The sequence below is a fragment of the Mauremys reevesii genome, linkage group 2, assembly GCF_016161935.1.
Source record: "Mauremys reevesii isolate NIE-2019 linkage group 2, ASM1616193v1, whole genome shotgun sequence".
NCBI lineage: Eukaryota > Metazoa > Chordata > Testudines > Geoemydidae > Mauremys > Mauremys reevesii.
In genome coordinates, this window is record NC_052624.1 from 78,679,738 (window position 1) to 78,693,147 (window position 13,410).

The window sequence follows — 13,410 nt, forward strand, 5'->3', positions numbered from 1 at the left end:
AAGGTGAAGGTAGATGCTAATCTTCCACAATTAAGTTTTTGTTCTTTTTGCTATTAAATAGTATTTTCTTGTCATTCCCACACAACCTTTTGCTCCCAAGGGCTTGTTCTTGTGTATCTTCCACGCTAGGTGTGCAAGCACCCCACACACCTGATATTGGAGATTTTATTGCTAGTCGTGTCCATTTGGTCTGCATGCGTACTCTGACAAGCCTCGTGCCTCATTCCAAGGGTATAAACTTTGGGGTGGGGCAGGACCAACCGCCATTTGAATTTCTTCTTACTGCCCTTGGCCTGAGACAGAGTGCTTTGGTGTTCACACTCCTTCAGCTTAGCCTGTAGCCTTTTGTAACTAGTATTTTAGATCGCTTTCCGTACAGTTTTTTCTATATATAGTACAAGTTGGTGGAACATTGCCCTTTGGCACTGACACTTTAACAGGCTATATAGTTTGAGGAAGTTTTCACTTCCATCATGACTCCCCTCTCTTTGTTGTTAGCTCCAGGCCAGTTTTCCTTGTAATAACCAAATCCCTCGGCTTTCAGTTTTGTGCATCTTGTGAGGAAGACTTTTCCTTTAATGCTGGTCATACATGCAGCCTTTTTTATTTGAGGCTAGTGCCTGTTTTATAGTCAATCAGTGCTGGTGAAATTCTCTTGTGCCACACCAGTAGAGGGGACTCAGGTTCATTAGAGACTTGTTGGTCCTCTGGTACCATGTACCTAATTTGTACTGATTCAGGTGAAGGAGTCGGGCCCTGCGTTAGGGATGTTCTATGGGATTGTAAGCATGCGGACTCACCCCTGCGGCGCCTCCTGCTGGTGGTCTCAGGGAATTAGCTCTCCAGCCATTGGAACACCCTCTGCAGGCCGGTGCCCTGCTACCGCTTGGCCCCTGTGTCCCTCCCAGACCTGGTGCCCTGTTATCTGGGGCACTGCCCCTTGGCAGTAACCCCTCAGTCTTATGGTCTCCCCTCCCCAGGGAACCCCCACCCGCTATCCCCACCTCGCCTCAGTGTACGGCTACTGCCAGTCATTGTCTAGCCCCCACTCCCTGGGGCAGACTGCAGTATCAGCCACTCATCACAGGCAAGGTTGGGTTTGGACCTGCTGCCTTTGCTTACCCCTGGGCTGCCCTCTGCAACCACCAGTACCTGTTGGCCTTATGCTAGGCTGCAGCCTGGGGCTTTCCAGGCTGGAGCTCCCCAGCTCCTCTGCCTTTCCCCAGCCCTGCTCCACTCAGGTACCCCATGTCTAGCTCCCTGCAGCCAGGCCCATCTCCCTCTACAGCTAGAGAGAGACTCTCTGGGCTTCTGACTCACAGCCTCTTATAGGGGCCAGCTGGGCCTGATTGGGGCATGGCCACAGCTGAGCCTACTTTCCCCAATCAACCCAGGCTTCTTGCCCCAGCCACAGTCCTCTCCTGGGCTGTTTTAAGCCCTTCAGGGCAGGAGCGGTGTAAGCACCCAGCTACAGGGACCAAGTGCTTGGTATTGGCTTCCGTGGCACTGATAATTTGCTTGGTGGCTTAAAAACCTATGAATCTATGAGCCTTAACTGATTTAGCCCAGGCCCTTATTTTAAAATATTTATTGAAACATTTTAATATTTGATCCCAAGCTGCATTCTGACACTGCATCTACAGAAATAAACATCAGCGGAGTGCTTTTATTTTCTATGCCAAGGCGGCAATTTAACGCTTACACGGAATTTGAGATGAATACAGTTTGCATTTTACAATAACTGAATTTCCTACAACTTATTCAGAAGCAGTGCTGAATGCTCACTAGTATGGGGTAGGTGAAATATTATTTTTGATGTCTATCAAATATATAAGCACTTTCATCCACATTTCATTATTCTGGTATCTCATATTGTTACTTCAGCACAATATATAGACTAGTAACCCAAAGTACAGTTTCTTAAAGGGATTGGTGAAAACTACTTTGTTTTTAGATGCAAACAATGCTGCTCATTCTTCTGGTGGAGGAAGAAAGGAGAATGCGGTTCAGTGGTTGCTATGATGCTAAATGAAATTTGGAAGCAAGAAGCTGAAAAACCCCTTAGCTGCAGATGTCTGCCATAGTTGCCTCACACAGTGACAAGCTGTTGAGCAATATTAGCCCAGCTGTTAACACCCACAGAGGAGTGCTGAGGCTAAGCATTAATCTTACTTTGCGGCTTTTGTCAGTGATTCATAGTGGTAGATATATTGTAATTGATTGCCAGACCAGCACGAAAATGTTAATGGACAGGTAGTAACGCAGTCTTTTTCTATAGCCAAGATATAAATTCACAGGCTGACTAGTGGCAAATTCCACATTAGCCTGGGAGAAGGTTTGTAAACATCACAGATTGCTGAGATTACACCATTCATATATTGTAGAAGATTGGTGAATCGCATTAATGCCAGAGAGAGAGCCACTGCAAACGATCACATGTTGTGAATTAGTAAGAAAGTGAACTGGCACATTTAAAAAAAAGTAAAGACCTTGCATCATAAATTCTGTTTTGTACATTTGTTTTCACAGACGTGGCCTAGTTTTAATTTGATAAGTATACTGGTAAATATAACACTGGGCCAGATTCTCAACTGCTGTAAATTGGCCTAACTCCATTGACTTCCATGGAGCAACACCAATTTATGCCAGGTGGAGAGCTGGCCCAGTATATTTTGTTTAAAGTAACAAAAGCCTATTCATATAAGACTTCATTAATAGCACTTGGTTATTAATGCTTTGTTATCTCTTGGGGCAGGGAATGTTTTCTGTTCTGCATTTGTACAGCATCTAGCATGTGACTCATGTTCCTACGTGCTATGCTAATACAAATCATAATAATGATGTTTGGCTGAAAAATAAAGTGGTGACACCATTACTGGGGAGAATTATTGAGTTTGCAAATGAGTGAAATAATAAATAATGCAACAACACTGGATGCCAGATTATCAGAAATAAGATCCACAGTTGTGTGCAAAATGTATGTGTGTGCATATACCCGCCCTTTGCCTTTGTGACAACTAACAGAAGTTTCCAGATCACGGGCCCTGGTTCTCATGGGGGACTTCAATCACCCTGACATCTGTTGAGAGAGCAATACAGCAGTGCACAGACAATCCAGGAAGTTTTCAGAGAGTGATGGGGACAACTTCCTGATGCAAGTGTTGGAGGAACTGGGCAGCACAGTATGGGGAGGAGGTGAATAGCCCTCAGTGGTGTAAGAACAGGTTAAGGACTCTTTGGAAAAGCTGGACATGCACAAGTCCGTGGGGCCGGATCTAATGCATCTGAGGGTGCTCAGGGAGTTGGCTGATGTGATTGCAAAGCCATTGGCCATTATCTTTAAAAACTTGTGGCGATCGGTGGAGGTCCTGTACGATTGGAAAAAGGCAAATTTAGTTCCCATCTTTAAAAAGGGAAGAAGGAGAATCCGGGGAACTACAGACTGGTGAGCATCACCTCAGTCCCTGGAAAAATCATAGAGCAGGTCCTCAAGGAAACCATTTTGAAGCACTTGGAGGAGAGGAAGGTGATCAGGATCAGTCAACATGGATTCACCAAGGGCAAGTCATGCCTGACTAATCTGATTGCCTTCTATGATGAGATAACTGGCTCTGTGGATATGGGGAAAGCAGTGGGCATGATATAGCTTGACTTTAGCAAGGCTTTTAATACAGTCTCCCATAGTATTCTTCCCAGCAAGTTAAAAAAGTATGTATTGGATCAATGGACTATAAGGTGGATAGGAAGGTGGATAGATTGTCGGGCTCAATGGGTAGTGATCAACGGCTCGATGTCTAGTTGGCAGCCAGTATCAAGCAGAGTGCCCCAGGGGTCTGTCCTGGGGCTGGTTTTGTTCAACATCTTCATTAATGATCTGAATGATGGGATGGATTGCACCCTCAGCAAGTTCATGGATGATACTAAGCTGAGGGGAGAGGTAGATATGCTGGAGGGTAGGGACAGGGTCCAAAGTGACCTAAACAAATTGGAGGATTGGGCCAAAAGAAATCCAGTGTGGTTCAACAAGGACAAGTGCAGAGTCCTGCTCTTAGGACGGAAGAATCCCATGCACTGCTACAGGCTGGGAACTGACTAGTTAAGTGACAATTCTGCAGAAAAGGACCTAGGGATTACAGTGGATGAGAAGCTGGATAGGAGTCAACAGTGTGCCTTTGTTGCCAAGAAGGCTAACGGCATATTTGGCTGCATTAGTAGGAGCATTGCCAGCAGATTGAGGGAAGTGATTATTCCCCTCTATTTGTCACTGGTGAGGCCACATCCGGAGTACTGCATCCAGTTTTGGGCCCCCCACTACAGAAAGGATGTGGACAAATTGGAGAGAATCCAGCAGAGGGCAATGAAAATGATTAGAGGGCTCGGGCACATGACTTATGAGGAGACGCTGAGAGAACTGGGCTTATTTAGTCTGCAGAAGAGAAGAGTGAAGGGGAATTTAATAGCAGCCTTCAACTACCTGAAGGGGGGTTCCAAATAGGATGGAGCTAGGCTGTTCTCAGTGATGGCAGATTACAGAACAAGGAGCAATGGTCTCAAATTGCAGTGGGGGAGGTCTAGGCTGGATATTAGGAAAAAACTATTTCACTTGGAGGGTGGTGAAGCACTGGAATGGGTTACCTAGGGAGGTGGTGGACTCTCCATTCTTAGAAGTTTTTAAGGCCTGGCTTGACAAAGACCTGGCTGGGATGATTTGCTTTGAGCAGGGGATTGGACTAGATGATCTCCTGAGGTCTCTGCCAATCCTAATCTTCTATGATTCTATGAGCGTGACCACCAGTATGCACACACACAAATTGCGCCTTTAACTTTTAGACACTCAAGTGCCTTATTTGAATGCACAATTGCAGTAACTACCTGCACCAATGTAGTGCAGACTCCTGTCCCATGTGCCTCGATGGGACTCGACATGGATGCAGACATTAACATTAGCGCACTTTGATACAGGATCAGAGCTATAATGAGGATATTATTGATATCATCTCCCAGTGATCTTGATTCTGGTGTCAGACTGTTTTTTACACCAGTGTAAATCTTTTGATGTCAGAGGAGTCACCCCTGATTTTTGAAGTTGGATAGTAAAATCCATTTGAAATTTTCTGGCATAGATTCCTGCTCTCACCCCCTGTGCCCCGTCCCATACCCCTAGGAAATGTGCTTTATGGCAGCTGCCTTTTCCTAGGATCTCAAGGCCAAATGGCACCTAATGATTTCTCTCGAGGAAGCAGATGTTAAAATTTTTGACACATGCTCCTTTGTTGTCAGCCTTTCAACATTTGTTGCCTAATCCCATTGGTATTAATTTTATACAGATTAGCTTTCCTGGATGCTAATTTGCATGCTATATCAACCTAAACAGAAAAGATATAGTCCACAGGTCACATTTATTAGCAGCAGCATGGCTCCTGAGGTGCCCATTTACTTCATTTCACATCTCTAAATCGATGGGAGGGGCTAAGAATTAACCATGTTCCTTTTAAGAGGAAGAGAGCAGTCACTAAAGGAGTGATGCAGTAGGAATTACTTCAAAATATTTTCTCATTAATTTATGTTAACCCCTCGAAGTGCTGTAATATTGCTGCAGAAGATGGTTTAAAGTTATTTTCAAAAGGAAACCCTATTTAACTCTTTGAAATCAGCTATACCTCAGATAACCAGCATCTGAGCATTAGCTAATTTCCAAGGTGTTAATTTCTCCATTAATGGGTGCCAGTGGCAGGGAGGAGTGAGACTTTCTAGTTCTTGGGGACATGGATGAGTCAGATCTCGTACCTGTGGGGACACCAGACTGGTCCCATACCTATCTATACTGTTTCCCATCTCCACCTGCTGTCAGTTCCTAGCTCATCCCTTGTGTCAGGAATCAGCCAGGGAAGACAACACAGAGTTGAAGGGCAGGTCAGAAGTGGGGATGAATAATGTGGAAGGAACAAGATGGGAAGGAAGGGAAGTGGGGAGGAGGTGTTCGGTTCCTATTGTGTGTGAGATCAAAACAGTAATACATTCTTCAGTTAAGGAACCTTTGAAACGTGCTGGGGGCTGATGCCATCTGTAGGCCCTACAATGCATCATTCTATGATTTTTAGGGAATCCTTTATATTCTAATGAGGATACTTAGTGTTTCCAGTTACACTCAGGAAAAAATAAATAAACTGCAAATAAAACTTTTTTCATAATTGTAACAGCCATTACTGCTTTCCAAGGAAAACCAGAATTCACATTACATGGGAATTCAGGAGTCGTTTAGAATCATGTCCCTTCTGGGCTCTTAGTACTCAATGCTAATATAACATGGTGTTGGGGTGATGTTGATTGTCCTCTGGAATGCACTGAACAGTACCATGATATTGGGCACAAAGCTGTTTTCTCTGTTTATGTGCTGTGCTTTTCCCCCACTCGCTCCTTTCATTATAGTGCTGACATTATGGGGTTGTTCCTGCCTCTTCAGCTAGTTGTGCTGTCAAGTTAGGATTAACAGCAACACCAGGGGTGCTAGCAGCGTGGCTTAGCACTGACGCTGTTCATGTATAGAAGAGGGGAGTTTGATTCCTGCTTCTGAGCATTTAAACAAATATTTGTAGGGAAACCAGCTTCATTAAAAGTCCGGTCAGCGGCACAGCAGGGCTAAGAAACAGCGGCATGTCCCCCCTCTGACTCCTAGGCATAGGGGCAGCCAGGGGATTCCGCAGGCGCCACCCCTGTAGCTTCCATTAGCCGCAGTTCCCAGCCAATGGGAGCTGCAGAACTGGTGCTTGGGATGGGGGCAGTGTGTGGAGCCCTCTGGCTGCCCTTATATGTAGGAGTCAGAGGCAGGACATACTACTGCTTCCGGGAGCCGCTTGAGGTAAGAGCAGCCCAGAGCCTGCACCCCGACCGCCTCTCATGCCCAGCTCCGTGCCCAGCCCTGATCCCACTCCTGCCCTCCACACCTGTCGGTCCCAGCCCAGAGTCCCCTCCCGCACCCTGAACCCCTCATTTCTGGCCCTACCCCAGAGCCTGTGCCCCCAGCCCTGAGCCTGTACCCCCTCCAACTCCCCAGCCCCTTGCCTCAACTCAGAGCCCCCTCCCATACTCCAAACCCCTCAGCTCCACCCCCCAGCCCAGAGCACCATCCTACACCCCAAACCTCTCATCCTCATCCCAGAGTCTGCACCCCCAGCTGGAGCCCTCACATCCCCCACCCCCGCACTGTAACCACCTGCTCCAGCCCAGAGCCCCCTCCCACACTCCAAACCCTTCAGCCCCATCCCAGAACCCCACCCTGCACCCCAAATCCCTCATCCCTGGCTCCACCCCAGAGCCTGCACCCCCAGCCAACGCCCTCACCACCTCCCGCACCCCAACCCCCTGAGCCAGCCCGGTGAAAATGAGCAAGTGAGTGAGGGTGGGGAGAGTGAGTGACAGAGGGCGGGGGGACGGAGTGAGCAGGAGGCGGGGATTTCAGAGGAGAGGCGGGGTAAGGGTGTTTGGCTTTGTATGAGTAGAAAGTTGGCAACCCTGTGGCTACTGTGATTCCTCCCTCTATGAGATAGCAAACATGGAAGGGCATGCTCAGTCCTGTCATGGCACTGGGCAGCTCCTGCCTACCATTGAAGGGATAGATTAGATGTTCCCGATGCCAAGAGGGTGCTGATTGCCAAGGTGCAGGAGTCAGGTGCAATATGTGACAAAGACCCAATATAAGGGACACCAAAAATGTATTCATGCTAGAACCTTTGAATGGTTTCTAAGTTATTTCTTTAGTATATGGGACTTCTTATTCGCTTGATATTTTCTCTCTGTTGTAAAGAATTTTTAACATCAAAAGGTACAGGGCATCAAATGTGCCGAACGTGGATATCTTGGGGAGTAAAATGAATGACAGCCCTCTAGCGGTAGGTTGAGAGCACTAGTACAGTGGCCCCAGGAGAATGGATGCTACCAATTTATGACAAATAAATTAACATGTCAGATAAAGCCCTCAAGATATATAAAGAAACCTTATTCAAGAGTGCCTGGCTGCCAGAATGAATTTCCAGGGAAAATCCTCTAGAACAGTAGCATCTGTTCATTACTGAAATACTGGCAAAGATACACAAATGCCATTGGGAGGACAGGCTGCACTATAAAACTGCTGCTAACCAAAGGGGTATGCAAGCAAATTTCTGCAAGGAATCCCATTTGGCCTGCTTCTATTTTGGCCAACTGCGGAAAATCATTGCTTCTGATGGGGGAAACCAAGCAACTCTGATAGTAAAACAAACAAAAGAAACTCAGAGAACATTAAGTTTTCATGCTTCAATGTTGAAAAGAAAAACAATGACAAATATAAGGTTGCACATGCAGCCACAGCTCATATAACACTGTCCTGCTGTGCAGTCTCATACAATCACATACTCTTGCTCAAATAATACACTACCAGTTATTTACTTTAAAACCAAACCTAATTGCACCTGGAGAGGTGGTTTCCAGGGCCTCTTATGAGGGATTCACCCCTCTCTTAAAATTATTCAGGCTGGATGCTATGCTATATGTTTCAGCATATTTTTCAGGAACAAAGTATAAATATTTCTGCACAATGACTTTTAATGCTGTATTAGGCCCCCAGTCCTGCAATGAGCTCTGCATGACTACTAAAGTTGGACAGTTTTAAATCAGCAGCTCTGCATAACTTACATCCAAGAGTTTTAAGGGAGCTCGGTGGATCAATAATACTGATTTTCAATAAGTCTTGGAACAACAAGGAAGTTCCAGAAGACTGGAAGAAAGCTAATATGCCAATATTTAAAAATGGTAAAAGGAATGACCCAGGTAATTATAGGCTTGTGTCTCAGGGTGCTCACGCCCCCTGGGCTGTGCCTCCTATGGGCTGCTCTGGGAATAGCTCTCTTCTAGGTCTGACACCTCCCCTTGCAGTCGCTCCTCCTGTTGTCCTCTCTCTGGCCCCTTTCTCGCACCAAGAACTGCAGCTTTCCTTTTTGTGACAGCCCTCTGGCCAGGTCACTATGTGGTTTCCCCTTCCGGACCTGCTGCCTTGGCACTACCACTTTGTCAGTGGCTCGTAGGGGAACCTGGGCCCACCCACTACTCCGGGTTCCAGCCTGGGGACCCTGTAACATGCCACCAAGGTCTGCTCAGTCCCCACCCTCACTGTTCTCTTCCTGGACTGCTTCCTATCCACCTCCCACAGGCTTTGTTCTCGCCCTTTCCCTCTTCTCTTTCCCTGGGGTCACTCCTTCCCTCTCTTATGCACAGAGGGTGGCTGCAGACTTCCTCACTGCCACCATTTCTGTTGCCAGCTTCCTGGCTTTATACTAACCCAGCTACTCCTGCTCAACTGAGCTCCACCTTCCAATCAGGGGATGCTTGTCCAGCCTAAGCCCCTCCTGTTTGGCCTGTCACATTAATTGGCCCTTTCTCAGCTTTCTCTGGAGTGGTGTGGGGTGAACATCCCATCACAGCCTGCCAGTCTGACATCAATCCCGGACAAGATAATGAGCAGTTGATATGGGATTTGATTAATAAAGAATTAAAGGAGGGTACTATAATAAATGCCATTCAACATGGATTTATGGAAAATAGATTCTGTCAAACTAACTTGATAGCTTTTTGATGCAATAAGTTTGATAAAGGTAATAGTGTTGATGTAATATACTTGGCCTTCTGCAAGGCATTTAACTTGGTACCACCTGACATTTTGATTAAAAAAACTAGAAAAATATAAAATTAACATGGCACATGTTAAATGGATGGCTAACCGAGGTCTCAAAATGTAACTGTAAACAGTCATCGAACAGGTGTGTCTCTAGTGGGGATTGGTTCTTGGCTGTATGCTGTTCAACATTTTATTAATGACCTCGAAGAAAACATAAAATCATCACGGATAAAGTTTGTAGATGAACAAAAATTGGGGGTGTCATTAGTAATGAAGAGGATAGGTCACTGATTCAACATTATCTGGATTGCTTAGTAAGCAATATTCATTTTAATATGGCTAAATATAAATGTATACTTCTTGGAACAAGGAATGTAGGATATTTACAGGATGAGGGACTCTATCCTGGGAAGCAGTGACTCTGAAAAAAGATCTGGGGGTCATGGTGGATAATCAGATGAACATGAGCTCCCAGTGTGATGCTGTGCCCAAAAGGGCTAATGCAATGCTTGGATGCATAAACGGGAATCTCAAGTGAAACTAGAGAGGTTATTTTACAGCTGTATTTGGCACTAGTTTGACTGCTGCTAGAATACTGTGTCCAGTTCTGGTGTCCACAATTCAAGAAGGATTTTGATCAATTGGGAAGAGTTCAGAGAAGAGCTATGAGAATGATTAACATGCGGTGTAGCGATAGACTCAAGGAGCTCAATCTATGTAGCATCATAAAGAGAAAGTTGAGGGGAGGTTTGATTACAGTCTATAAGTACCTAATGGAGAACACATATTTAACAGTAGGCTCTTCAATCTAACAGACAAAAGTATATAACACAATCCAGCGGCAGGAAGTTGAAGCTAGATGAAGTCAGACTGGTAATAAGGTGTTAACTTCTAACAGTGAGGGTAAGTAACCACTGGAATAACTTACCAAGGGCATGGTGGAGTCTCCATCAGTGGCAATTTTTAAAACAAGATTGGATGTTCTTCTGAAAGATCTGCTCCGGGAATTATTTTGGGGAAGTTCTATGGCCTGTGTTATACTGGAGGTCAGACTAGATGATCACAGTGGTCCCTTCTGCTTGGAACCTATTAAATCTGTAAATGGATCCACATGGAGCTCATTGAAGAGTCTAGGGCTACGTTTGTTTTCCAAGTGACGCTACCTCCCTTCTTGGTCATCTTTATGAGAAGGCTGTTTTGTTCAAAAGGTAAAATGAATAGAATCCCCTCTGCAAACACATGCACCCCGGCAGATGGGTTTATGACAGCCTAAAGAAGAAAGTTACTACAAGATCCTCTTGTTAAAAAATTGGTAGCATGACCCTGACCATAGCACTCTGTTACTTGTGGATTTTTATATGTATCGTTACCTTTTTTTTGCTTTGTTTTGTTTTTTAAATCAATGAATAATCTTACAATGTTCAACTGGAATCTTTGTGTAAACCAGTATTAGGTAACCATGAGTGTATTTTTCATCGCGGAAGTACAGAAAGAAGGGAGAGTGTTGTTATAGTAGAAAAATAATGTCTGTTCAGTTCTCATTGCATCTTGTACAACAGTCTTTTTTATAAGAGTTTAAGGGATGATTTATGAATAGTGAATGTTCACACTATGCCACTGGCAAATTGTTTATTTTTTATAAAATCCAGAGGCTGTAAATATGTATGTATGACCTGGAATCACTGTAGAATGTGTTATAAAGTAGTTTATCAAATTAGACATTAAGAGTGAAATCCTGGCTTCACTGACGATGATGGCAAAAGTCTCACTGACTTCAGAAGTGCCAGGATTTCATCTCAGGACTCTTGTTCATATTAAAAATGCCCATAGGGAAATTCCATAGTGAGCTTTGTTCTACGCAAATTACGTACATAGTTACACTTTGATCTTAAGCTGAAAGCCATTTTGTTTGAGAGCTACAATACCTTAGCAGAGAAATGTCTCTTGCTAGATGTTTTAATATGTAAAATGGATTAACTTGTGAGTAACTTTTATGTTACATTTGTCTGTAGATCAGCAGTTCAGAAGCTGGGAGCGGAAGTATTTGAAAAGGTTTACAGCTATCTTAAGAAAGCAAGACAGCAGAATGCAAGTGAAGATGAGATCCGCGAATGCCTGGAGAAAGTGGTTTCTAGAGCAAGCGACTGTTTTGAAGTGGATCAACTTCTCTACTTTGAGGATCAGCTGCTTGCCTTAGCTCCAGTGTAAAATGTACATCAGAAATGGCCAACACTGGAGATATGTGAAAACGCCGAGCTACACCCTTACGGGCCAGCAAACAAGTACTGTATTATTGGGGGCCAGGGAGGTGCACATCATGGTGACAATCTTTTTTCCCCACTTGTTTTATTGCATCAACAAGTGTATTCCCTTAAGTCCAGATTCTTCACCCACGGGTTGTTCCCATTGACTTTAATGGTGCACAATCAGGGTCCCAATGATGTCAATGAGAGTTTTGCCGCTGATTTCTATGATAGCAGCAGTGGGCTCTGATCCAGCAAGACATTAAGCACATACTTAAATGTTTTGCTGGATTTGGCCTTGAACAGCAGTATGTGTATGTGTGTGTGTGTGTGTGTGTGTGTGTGTGTGTTTATATACATATACAGGTGTACGTGTATATATGGTTACTCATTTATCAGAAATCACACATTAGTTATTGCTCTGTTGAAGGCCTGTATTTCACCTGAGTGCCCTTTAAAAGAGCCATGCAAAAGAGGGAGCGAGAGAGACAGGAGGTCTGACCTGAAGCCTGCTGAAATCCATGAAAATGTTTCCATGAACTTCTGTGGGTTTTGGATCAAGCCCATAATGTACAACTAGAAAAATAAATCCATTTTGGTGTCTTCACAGATCTTGTTAACTTTTTATCTCCATATTTATGTTGCCTTCTCTAAAAGCACAATACTTCTACTTATATCAAGTACCCCTCACCCCACCCATTATGACCCCTTACCTTCTCTTCCTAACACTTTCCCTTTTTGTTCTGCCGGCTGATCACCTTCACCATGACTTGTTAAGCTCTATATACGGAATAAATATAATACTATATATCAGGTTCTCAGTTGAGCCTTGGGCCAAATTCACTTTAGACTTCTCGCCATAATCAGACCCCTTACATTGCCTGTTCTTGTGCAGCACACTGCAATCCTTTGAATGTACTCAGGTGGGGAGTGCGCAACAATGGCCGTCAAAATCATTGCAATTTGATCTTGGGCAGGCCATTATGGCTGGGAGCTGCAGATACTTAGCATCTCAGGAAAGAAAGTCAGCCACTAACCTCTCTATGCCTCAATTTGCCAATCTGTAAAATGGGACTAATGATACTTCTTCTGGTGTGTGGCTTCTGATGGCACAAACAATGAATTAGGTGTTGGTATCTATCTATTTCTATCATGGCAGCATCATCAAGGGACATCAAAAGCATCCATCCACCATCAAGAGGATCAAGTGGGCAGTCCATAAGCAGATGGCGTGCTGTTTGTTCTTGAGATCCCCAGGGGCAGGAAGGGGAGCTCAAGAAGCTCCAATGGTAAGATACAAGTTAAACTGCCAGTGACCACAACATATCTTCTTGTAGCGAGGAAGGATCTTTTGGTTCATATGGTTGTTCGCAGTGGCATGCGAGTGCTCATCCAGAGAGACTATGGGATGCAGATCTGAGTTGTCTATCTGCTAGGAAATGCACCACCGATCCAAAATATATTCCCTTACCACCTGTTGCTGTTCCTTAGAAAAGTTATGTCTGATGTATTGTCTGA

General features: G+C 44.6%; 1 protein-coding gene across 10 annotated transcripts in view; it reads left to right on the forward strand.

Moving 5' to 3' along the window:
• NEK11 (NIMA related kinase 11) overlaps positions 1-12,499 on the forward strand; it is a 168,380-nt gene extending 155,881 nt beyond the window's left edge. For 9 of the 10 annotated variants that reach the window (XM_039524107.1, XM_039524108.1, XM_039524106.1 and 6 more), the window contains one exon: positions 11,662-12,499. In XM_039524107.1, coding sequence (XP_039380041.1) covers positions 11,662-11,857 — 196 coding nt within the window. In that variant the 3' untranslated portion in view covers positions 11,858-12,499. Of the gene's footprint in view, positions 1-10,464; positions 10,558-11,661 lie in introns of those variants that run through there. The other variant, XM_039524113.1, reaches the window with a different exon arrangement.
• The last annotated feature ends 911 nt before the right edge of the window (positions 12,500-13,410 follow it).